Genomic DNA, 11396 nt, shown 5'->3' with positions numbered 1-11396 from the left:
AACATTTACCCCCACTCGTGCCCCGCGTTTTCTTTCCCTTTCCCGCTCAAATGTAACACGTATGACCAAACCAAAAATATATATATATATATATTGATCATATATAATTATTGTGTGGGGAAACTAATGAGAGCTATTTTTGTGTTGAGTGTTTTTTTTTTTAACAATCAATTCATTATGCAGTAACGGGGGGAAAAAAGCTGTTTTTTTATGAAACTGTGGGTGGCTCTTAAAAGAGCCGTTGAATAGAGAAACAAGACATGAAGGTAAACGGCGTTACTGTTTACTTCTTCTTAGGGGCAGCCTTTTTCGCCTTCGCCGCCTTGGGCTTAGCTGCTTTAGGCTTGACCGTTTTGGCTTTCTTTGGGCTCTTGGTCGCCTTTTTGGGAGCCGCCGGCTTCTTGGCCTTCTTGGGGCTCTTCGCTGCCTTCTTAGCGGCCGCGACGGGCTTCTTGGCCTTCTTGGGGGATTTCTTAGCCGCAGTGGGTTTCTTGGCTGCTACCTTCTTGGGCTTCTTGGCCGCGGCTGGTTTCTTGGCGGCCGGCTTCTTAGCTTTAGGTGCCGGTTTCTTGGCGGCCGGCTTCTTCTTTGCCTCGGTCTGCTTCTTGTTAAGCTTGAAAGAGCCCGACGCGCCGGTGCCTTTGGTCTGCACCAGAGTGCCCTTGGTGACGAGGCTCTTGACGGCGAGCTTAACGCGTGAGTTGTTCTTCTCGACGTCGTAGCCGCCGGCAGCCAGGGCTTTCTTCAGGGCGGCGAGAGACACGCCGCTCCTCTCCTTGGAAGCCGAGACGGCCTTGACGATGAGCTCGCCCACGCTGGGGCCGGCTTTCTTGGGGCGGGCGGCGGCCTTCTTCTTGGGGGCCTTGGCGGGCGCCGAGGCGGCTGGGGCTGGAGCGACTTCTGCCATTGTTCTGCTTTGCTGTGAGCGCGAGTGAGCACAAACTGCTGCAGCGTTCTGTAGAACCTCCCGCTGCAGCGAGGGGGCCGGCCCTTAAAAGCCACATGAGAACGTTGTAGACTCAACTCGCTCGATGCCGCACAGCCGTGTGGCAGCGACAGTCTCGCACTTGTGTTTTCTCTCGGCGTTTGTCGAGCGAAATATGGGTGAAAGCTCAACTTGGCGAGCGTAGAAATGCTCTTTCGTCTCCGAGAGGCTCCACCGTGTGTTGAGAAGACGGGAAGGGCAGCGTAACGACGCCGCGTTTAATACGGCGCTCACCGAAGCGTGCCACGCTACCGGCGTGCCGAACGGGCGGCGGCGCATTTGGCGTGCTAATCGGTGGAAAACGGCGACAAAAGGTGCCACGAACTGGGCGAGTGTTATCCGGTGCGTTGGAGGAGAGCCTCGTCGAGAGCGTGCTGGGCATCCGAGACGTGGGTGCGTTGTTTTGCTCGTCGTGCAAGGCGACCTTGAGGAGTGTGTAAAGCACAGTGTTGCCGTGTGTGCGCAGTATGACTTCCACCGTCGATGCGTCTTTGTCACCGGCGCTTCCACACTCGGAACGGCTCTCCATAGGTCCCCTAATACGCACTCGTAACACACCCAATATACCATAGCCAAAAATCTCATACTAACCCTAACACAAAATAACTGCATACACCCCCCCAACCCTAAAACACAAAAAACAAAATAACAAAAAAAAAAGACAAAACTTATTCTAAACATAACATAAAACTATCATGCCCTTTTTCAAGCCTAATACAAAATAACTGCACCTTCACTCTAACCCCAATACAAAATAAACCCAAGCTCATTTAAACCCTAAAACCCCATTTTTCATTTTAACCCTAATAGAAAATAACCATTTTCTCTCTCCAACCCTAAATAAAATAACCCCATCCTTCCTCCAACCATTATACAAAATCACTCCATCCTCATTCGAACCCCTCACATGAAACAACTCAAATCTCATTCTTGTACTAAAACAAATTAACCCCATCCCTCCCTCTATCTCAATAAGCAACACACCAAATTATTATTTTTAAACTTTTACTTTCATTTAACCCATTCCATGCAGTCATGACCATTCTACTTAGATGTGCATTCCTCAGTAGGCCGAGGCCATGTGTATCCAAATCATCAGGCTGATGGCTAATGTTGAAACTTACTTTTACTGAACCTTCCTTTGTATCCTAAGGCAAAGGCTTAAACTCACCGTCACTTTAACTCAATCCACCTTCATCATAAAACTGAGGCCTTTGACCGCCATACTATTTTACTTACTCTACCCTCGTCCTTTTGCCTTGCTCCGACCCTCTACATCATAAGTCTAGCTCTGAACCTATTCTTGCTCGCTCGAATCTCACCATTAACCTAAGGCTTCAACCAAATTCATCTTTTAGTGAACCAAACCAAATAGTCCTAATACAAAATAACTCTGTCCTCCCTCTTAACCTAGTACAACATAACCTTAACATCATTCTAACCATGAAACCAAATAACCCCATCCGCCGTCTAACCCCAAAATAAAATAACCCATTTTCATTCATACTCTAATACAAACCCCACCACCTTCTCTCTCCAACCCTAAAATGAAATAACACCATCCTTCCTCCAACCATTATACAAAATCACTCCCCATCCTCATTCGAACCCCTCACATGAAACAACTCCAATCTCATTCTTGTCCTAAAACAAATTAACCCCATCCCTCCCTCTCTCAATAAGCAACACACCAAATTATTATTTTTAAACTTTTACTTTCATTTAACCCATTCCATGCAGTCATGACCATTCTACTTAGATGTGCATTCCTCAGTAGGCCGAGGCCATGTGTATCCAAATCATGAGGCTGATGGCTAATGTTGAAACTCACTTTTACTGAACCTTCCTTTGTATCCTAAGGCAAAGGCTTAAGCTCACCGTCACTTTAACTCAATCCACCTTCATCATAAAACTGAGGCCTTTGACCGCCATACTATTTTACTTACTCTACCCTCGTCCTTTTGCATTGCTCCGACCCTCTACATCAAAAAAATATCTATGAATCTATTCTTGCTCGCTCGAATCTCACCATTAACCTAAGACTTCAACCAAATTCATCTTTTAGTGAACAAAACCAAATAGTCCTAATACAAAATAACTCTGTCCTCCCTCTTAACCTTGTACAACATAACCTTAACATCATTCTAACCATGAAAACAAATAACCCCATCCGCCGTCTAACCCCAAAATAAAATAACCCATTTCCATTCATACTCTAATACAAACCCCACCACCTTCTCTCACAAACCCTAAAATGAAATAACCCCATCCTTCCTCCAACCATTATACAAAATCACTCCATCCTCATTCGAACCCCTCACATGAAACAACTCAAATCTCATTCTTGTACTAAAACAAATTAACCCCATCCGTCCCTCTATCTCAATAAGCAACACACCAAATTATTATTTTTAAACTTTTACTTTCATTTAACCCATTCCATGCAGTCATGACCATTCTACTTAGATGTGCATTCCTCAGTAGGCCGAGGCCATGTGTATCCAAATCATGAGGCTGATGGCTAATGTTGAAACTCACTTTTACTGAACCTTCCTTTGTATCCTAAGGCAAAGGCTTAAGCTCACCGTCACTTTAACTCAATCCACCTTCATCATAAACCTGAGGTCTTTGACCGCCATACTATTTTACTTACTCTACCCTCGTCCTTTTGCCTTGCTCCGACCCTCTACATCAAAAGTCTAGCTCTGAACCTATTCTTGCTCGCTCGAATCTCACCATTAACCTAAGGCTTCAACCAAATTCATCTTTTAGTGAACCAAACCAAATAGTCCTAATACAAAATAACTCTGTCCTCCCTCTTAACCTAGTACAACATAACCTTAACATCATTCTAACCATGAAACCAAATAACCCCATCCGCCGTCTAACCCCAAAATAAAATAACCCATTTTCATTCATACTCTAATACAAACCCCACCACCTTCTCTCTCCAACCCTAAAATGAAATAACACCATCCTTCCTCCAACCATTATACAAAATCACTCCCCATCCTCATTCGAACCTCTCACATGAAACAACTCCAATTTCATTCTTGTAATAAAACAAATTAACCCCATCCCTCCCTCTATCTCAATAAGCAACACACCAAATTATTATTTTTAAACTTTTACTTTCATTTAACCCATTCCATGCAGTCATGACCATTCTACTTAGATGTGCATTCCTCAGTAGGCCGAGGCCATGTGTATCCAAATCATCAGGCTGATGGCCAATGTTGAAATTCACTTTTTCTGAAGCTTCCTAAGGCAAAGGCATAAGCTCACAGTAACTTTAACACAATCCACGTCCATCATAAACCTGAGGCCTCGTTTACAAAGCTGCTGTTACTCACTCTTCCTAGATCACATCTGCACTAAACACACTTTCACCGCCATACTTTTTTACTTACGCTACCTAAATTTACTTACTCTACCCTCGTCTTTTTGCCTTGCTCCGACCCTCTACATCAAAAGTCTAGCTCTGAACCTATTCTTGCTCGCTCGAATCTCACCATTAACCTAAGGCTTCAACCAAATTCATCTTTTTGTGACCAAACCAAGTAGTCCTAATACAAAATAACTCTGTCCTCCCTCTTAACCTAGTACAACATAACCTTATCATCATTCTAACCATGAAACCAAATAACCCCATCCGCCGTCTAACCCCAAAATAAAATAACCAATTTCCATTCATACTCCAATACAAACCCCACCACCTTCTCTCACAAAACCTAAAATGAAATAACCCCATCCTTCCTCCAACCATTAAACAAAATCACTCCATCCTAATTCAAACCCCTCACATGAAACAACTCCAATCTCATTCTTGTCCTAAAACAAATTAACCCCATCCCTCCCTCTATCTCAATAAGCAACACACCAAATTATTATTTTTAAACTTTTACTTTCATTTAACCCATTCCATGCAGTCATGACCATTCTACTTAGATGTGCATTCCTCAGTAGGCCGAGGCCATGTGTATCCAAATCATCAGGCTGATGGCTAATGCTGAAATTCACTTTTACTGAACCTTCCTTTGTATCCTAAGGCAAAGGCCTAAGCTCACGGTCACTTTAACTCAATCCACCTTCATCATAAACCTGAGGCCTTTGACCGCCATACTATTTTACTTACTCTACCCTCGTCCTTTTGCCTTGCTCCGACCCTCTACATCAAAAGTCTAGCTCTGAACCTATTCTTGCTCACTCAAATCTCACCATAAACCTAAGGCTTTGAATAACTTCACCCTTCTGTGACCCAACAAAAAAAGCTTGTGGAGATACTTGTTTCCTCTCTTTCCTAACCGTATGCCTGGTTATATATACTAGACAGCTTTCATTACAAAGATCAAGTGTATAGTTCTAGGCTTCAAGTCAACCCTAGTATGGTTTCCTGCCTCACTATTCCCCACCTGTAAGGCTGATCTCCTCTGGACTGGTCTTTCACAGGTGATGTGCAGCTTCATTTATCCCACTTAGCATTACAACCCCACGCCATACAGTTAGTATGGCACAGTATTTTAGTTTGCTGCTCTGCCCCTGAATCTTAGTATACTATACCAATTAAATGCAGACAAACAACTAAGTAAGTTGATTTACATACATACATACACTGAAGGGCATTCCTTTTACAATAATGGCTGCAGAAGCACTCATGGGGGAAAAAAAAAAATAATAATAATATTAATAATAATAATTAGTATTATAGCTTACCATCGGCGACTTTGTTCTTGAATAAAACTGCTCTTTCGAAGAAACCGTGGGTGGCTCTTAAAAGAGCCGTTGGGTTTGGATTACGCCGCTATCACCATTTACTTGGAGCTCGTGTACTTGGTGACGGCCTTTGTGCCCTCGGACACGGCGTGCTTGGCCAACTCACCGGGAAGGAGCAGACGCACAGCGGTCTGGATCTCCCTAGAGGTGATAGTAGAACGTTTGTTGTAATGAGCCAAACGGGAAGACTCACCGGCGATGCGCTCGAAGATATCGTTCACGAACGAGTTCATGATGCCCATCGCTTTGGAGGAGATACCGGTATCAGGGTGGACCTGCTTCAGCACCTTGTACACGTAGATAGCATAGCTCTCCTTCCTGGACTTTCTGCGCTTCTTGCCTCCTTTCCCGGCCGTCTTGGTCACGGCTTTCTTGGATCCCTTCTTGGGCGCGGACTTAGCTGGCTCAGGCATACTGCTCCTCGTCGAGTAAGACTGAAGAATGAGGAGGAGGCGATAAGCTCCCACATTATTTAGACTCTGGCATTCTAATACAAGAAGGTACCGCCTTTAGAATGCCGTCGTACGACCATTGGACAACAATTGTCCGCTCGCTTCTTCCCAACCCCCCACACTCCCTTTTCCCCTCCCCTCCCCTCCCCTCCCTTTTCTCCTCCTCCCTTCCCCCTCCCCTGAGCAGCATTCTCTTTGTTCGCCTACCCGCGCATTTGTACCCACCGTGCAGGCGGCACATTATTTTTCGCCAAAGCGGTGTTGACGGCGATGTTCTGTATAATTCTGATTTAATCAACGCAAACGGGGTAAATGGAAAACAATATGTATTCTTATATAATAATCACATTATTATATAAGAATATAATGTCATATATATATATAAATATTATATATAAATTATGTTTTTTCCTCCTGAAAATGAGCTTCTTAACAAAGTAACCGGGAGATTCATAACCACCATCATTGACTTTATTGAAACAAACAAATATGATCAACTCTTTGTTCGCCTTCCCGCGCATTTTTAATCTACAGGGCTTAATCTGTTTTTCGCCACAGCGGCGTTGACGGCGACTATCAGGATTTATTAAGACGTATAGTTCTGATTTTACCAACGCATACGGGGGGGTGTAAAACAATACATATATACAAAGTAACATATATGTACTCTTCCCGTATATTACATTCTTAATACAGAGTATCCGGGAAACTGCCTTATTTGAAACAAACAAGCTAAGATTAGAAACAGGCTCTTTTGCTGGATTTGTGAGTGGCTCTTAAAAGAGCCGTTGGGTTTAGAGCTGTTCAGGCCGAGCGTTTAACCTCCGAATCCGTACAGAGTGCGTCCCTGGCGCTTCAGGGCGTACACCACATCCATAGCGGTGACGGTCTTTCTTTTGGCATGCTCAGTGTACGTGACTGCGTCCCTGATCACGTTTTCCAGGAACACTTTGAGCACACCGCGGGTCTCTTCGTAGATCAGACCGGAGATACGCTTGACGCCACCACGACGAGCCAGACGGCGAATAGCCGGCTTTGTGATACCCTGGATGTTATCGCGAAGCACTTTACGATGACGCTTGGCGCCTCCTTTTCCAAGGCCTTTGCCGCCCTTGCCTCTGCCGGACATCCTAGCTGCTTCTTTTCTCAGTCGACGAGAAGAGAATCTATGAAGCTGGAGCACCCGAGGCACGCCAATTATACCCCTCTATAGGACCTAAATGAAAGCAAGGGAACCGAGCGACGTCACAGTACATCAGCTCCGCCTCATACTCTGTACGTGTGCAGAACGCTTGTTTTGCTGTATAGCCACTGAGTGGGTAGCCATACAAAATACAGTCAACCAGAATTCCGTTCTCTCTGGATGTACTCATGTTCAAAATAACGCAGCACACTTTGGATCATGCATAACCTTCACTGTGAATACTTTAACTCAACATGATTTAGCTTTGAAACCTACAGCCTAGCTCCAGACCTGCTTGACCATATAATGACGAAGTAACCTAAACTGCAATTAAGAGCTAAAATCATTTCTGAAATAGATTGGTCTTATGGCGAAATCTTAAATAAATAAATAACTGAATAAATTCATACAATTCAGTGACCTAGGCATAAGATGAACTGTTTAGTGAGGCTGTGTATGAGCCTACTTTGAGTCACTGTAAGAAGTGGATAGGGGCCATGTGGCCTTTGTAAATAAACATTTATGCACTGTTTTCTAAAAATCAATTACTACAATAATAACGCCAAGTGTGTGTATATATATATATATATATATATAATCTTTCCGTGTTTTACCACAGGATGACACCCCATGCTCCATGCATGAAGTCTTCCTTCGTACACCTGGGGCGATCCTAAACCGCACTCCACTACTCCCTAGTGCACAGCGTTTTTTCGTGACACCGTGCACTCCATAGGGAGTAGTGAGCTGCTTGGGAATTGGACAGTGCAACTCCGGTTCTAATGTCATAGCTTTTTCTGAGCTTTTTTACTGTTTAACTATTGGCCAACGAGCGAAATTGCATTGTTTTTTTGTTTGTTCGTTTTTTCGGTTGACCGATGCCGTTTCGGCAACTAGCTAATAACGAAAATAATCTTTTGTAAACAAAACACTAGCTAGCAAGCTACACAGGCCGCCCAGCTCTGAAAACCAGAAGATACGCTGCTGGTAGCCGGGTTTAAGCACGACTGTTTCTCCCTCACTTGCTCCAAATAACAATATAGAGAACTACGCACGTGTCCGTAATATCGTTATTTTTGTGATTAATTTTTAGACACCTAGCCATCATGCTACTCTCCGAGGTGGCTTCTCGATTTCAACCACGGCAGTAAACGTATAAAATGTTGCTAGCTATATACACGGTTTCATAATAAAACCTGACTGACTCGAGCGAGTGTGTATTTATCTGACAGGTATTTACACTCGCTGGCGTAATGCTATTGTTTGTACCATCCGAGTTAGCTAGCATGCTAATCGCTATGTTAGCTCATGTGTGGACCTGAAAAAGCAAGTTAACTCAAATCACTCAACAGCCACAAATCACGGCTGTATTGCGTACTTTTATGCTACAACTCCGCATGTGGCACTGCACTGTGGTCAATAAATAATGACCCCTCATAATTAGGCTCATATTTGTGCTTTACTGTTTATGCTGGCCGAGTTAGCCACGCTGCTAATCGCTAAGCTGGCTCCAAGCTATGTACAACTCCACACATAGATCCAGCAACGGCAGTTCTACGTCGATTTGCTGTGACTGGGTGTACAACTTTAGGCTCTCCGCAAAATCGACTTATCGGATTTCAGTATCCACTTCATTTTTGGCAAGTTAGCAAACGTTATCGTGCCAACAGCGACACAACGGAGCTGACCAGGTCCAGTCTCCAGCTCACGCCTATTCCACAAAGCAACGCAAAGTGTAATGACTCACATGTCGTCATGTAAAGACGACGTTTCACATGTATGAACATTAAAAGTAGTTAACATAGGTCTTAACACGACAAATACCTCGGTCAGCCGTCCACTCCCCTCTGATGGCTGTCGCCATGTGCGCCTCGGTCTCGTATACAACAAAGTCACACTACATCACGCCATTCTAACGTGCGTAGCGATTATTTCACACACACACACGACAAGAGTACGTGTCCTCCCTCAATGCACCTGAATGCCTGAATAAATGACATAAATGGCTATTTAGTACTAGGGTTACGACCTTGCAAGCATAAAACAAGCACACACTGAGATCAGCCCACTACTGTACACCATGGCACACGGTTTACTTTTTACTGTGACTGGACGTGCAGTTATCGGATTTCATCATTAGATGAAGAGAGGGAGGGTGGTAGGTAGGAAGGTAGGTAGGTAGATAGATATGTATACATAGAGAGATAGACAGAGATAGAGAGAGAGAGACAGGCTCCATGACAACATATTGAACAAGTAAATCCACATACAAAGGGTTTGCAACGTTTAGAAAATACAACGCCAACAACCCAGTACAACAATAAATCAAATTCAAGAATTAAAGAGCCGGATCACATGAATGGTTGAATCAATAAAACACTGTACGTCATCTATACTTTTCGAAAACGTTCTAAAACAACACGTGATTAGTCCTAATACATGGCACGTGTGTCAATAGGCTGAACTTGTAGTTAGGCATCATGGGAATTGTAGTCCTTGATCTTGACACTACAGGATAAAGACACATTGTGTCATTGACACATTGACATAGACACACTTAAAGGAAGCATAGTGTTTTATAGATTCAACCAGTAATTTGTTCTTTTTTTCTTTGTCAACACATATTGCTCAAACACAAACCAGTACAGGGTTTGTATTTTCTGTCAGATTGAATAAGTATGCATCAAGCTCTCTCTCTCTCTCTCTCTCTCTCTCTCTCTCTCTCTCTCTCTCTCTCACACACACACACACACACACACACACCCACACACACACACACACACACACACACACACACACACACAACCACCACCACTGACATATTTCTGCACTAAACCCACACCATTTGGATTCCTCAGGTTTTCACTATACATCTTCTAATAAATCTTCTTCTAAAGTCATATTGGTTAGCAGTTAGTGGAAGAGAAAGGAAGGAAATAAATTGTGGTGAGCAAAGTAAGTGTAAAGCTCATGATGAAGTCAGGATGAGTGGTAGCAGTTCGGCTGGACCTACCTCTTAGGCTTCTGATGGAGTTTCAGGGCTAGGCCCTAAGACTATGTAGTTGCAGAACGTGAATGGAGTAGTGATGCCATCTGGTGGTCAGAATATGTATCTGCCAGGCCAGGTTCCATATATTTTCAGACGTATTCCCTCACAACATTCAACATGACATGACTTTAAACATTTGAACCTTGACATCACTAAACTACAGTTTTGGATCAATAAATCCAGGTGAAGATACTGAGATACCCAGTTACACTATACATGAGTTACATGAGGACAAAGTCAATACTGTGGTTTAAAAACACAAACATGACTTTTGGAGTCCTTTGTCTAGTTAGAACCCACACTGCAAGATAGATAGATAGACAGATAAATAGAATACATGTGAAAATGCATTTGAAACTAACTGCAGATGAAGGACAGTGCAGTTATGAAAAATAAGAAATGAAGTGGACAGATGACGATACATAAAAATTTAATAATAACACTGTATTATTAAGTAATAATAATAAAGTGTTAGTAGTTTCCAGGAGTGCAAATGTATAGGATGTACAGTAAAGTGTTAACACTGACATTGGCCATTAGAGAAGATCTTCACCAATGAGAAGTGAATGTAGGAATAATACTAACATGTCTCATACCCACACAATTAAATCTGTGCAAAAATAATTTTATTTGGCAAGGTTTTATCAGCTTATATTGAGGTTAACATAATAGTCATAAATCAATAAAGAACACCGCTCATCTGCTATCAAGACCTGACTAAGGAGCTAGAGGCCAGTGGAGCAAAGCTACAATTACGAAAAGCATACGCACCATCGGTGCAAAAAAATCTTTAGTTAGGCATCATGGGAATTGTAGTCGTTAATCTAATACACTACAAGTTAAAGATATAGTGTCCACAGAGACATTTAAAGAAAGAAAGAACAAACACAAATCGAATAAATGGTATATTATTGCATACAAGGGAAAAGCTCCTAATGAGGCCAACTAAAACTA

At 43.0% G+C, this 11396-nt stretch overlaps 3 protein-coding genes across 3 annotated transcripts; all 3 read right to left on the bottom strand.

Moving 5' to 3' along the window:
* Positions 1-283: 283 nt before the first annotated feature.
* Positions 284-907, bottom strand: LOC140547019 (histone H1-like). Its single transcript, XM_072670504.1, has one exon. The coding sequence runs from the start codon at positions 905-907 to the stop codon at positions 284-286; it is 624 nt and encodes a 207-aa protein (XP_072526605.1).
* A 4889-nt stretch (positions 908-5796) lies between these two features.
* LOC140546718 (histone H2B) lies at positions 5797-6171 on the bottom strand. Its single transcript, XM_072670103.1, has one exon. It carries the CDS (start codon positions 6169-6171, stop codon positions 5797-5799), a length of 375 nt encoding a protein of 124 aa, XP_072526204.1.
* An 856-nt stretch (positions 6172-7027) lies between these two features.
* LOC140546990 (histone H4) lies at positions 7028-7339 on the bottom strand. The gene has a single exon (XM_072670475.1). The coding sequence runs from the start codon at positions 7337-7339 to the stop codon at positions 7028-7030; it is 312 nt and encodes a 103-aa protein (XP_072526576.1).
* Between the last annotated feature and the right edge of the window lie 4057 nt (positions 7340-11396).

The sequence above is a fragment of the Salminus brasiliensis genome, chromosome 24 (genome assembly GCF_030463535.1).
Source record: "Salminus brasiliensis chromosome 24, fSalBra1.hap2, whole genome shotgun sequence".
NCBI classification, from domain to species: domain Eukaryota; kingdom Metazoa; phylum Chordata; class Actinopteri; order Characiformes; family Bryconidae; genus Salminus; species Salminus brasiliensis.
Note: the sequence above shows the minus strand (reverse complement) of the source record. Positions and strands in the feature narration are given on the sequence as shown.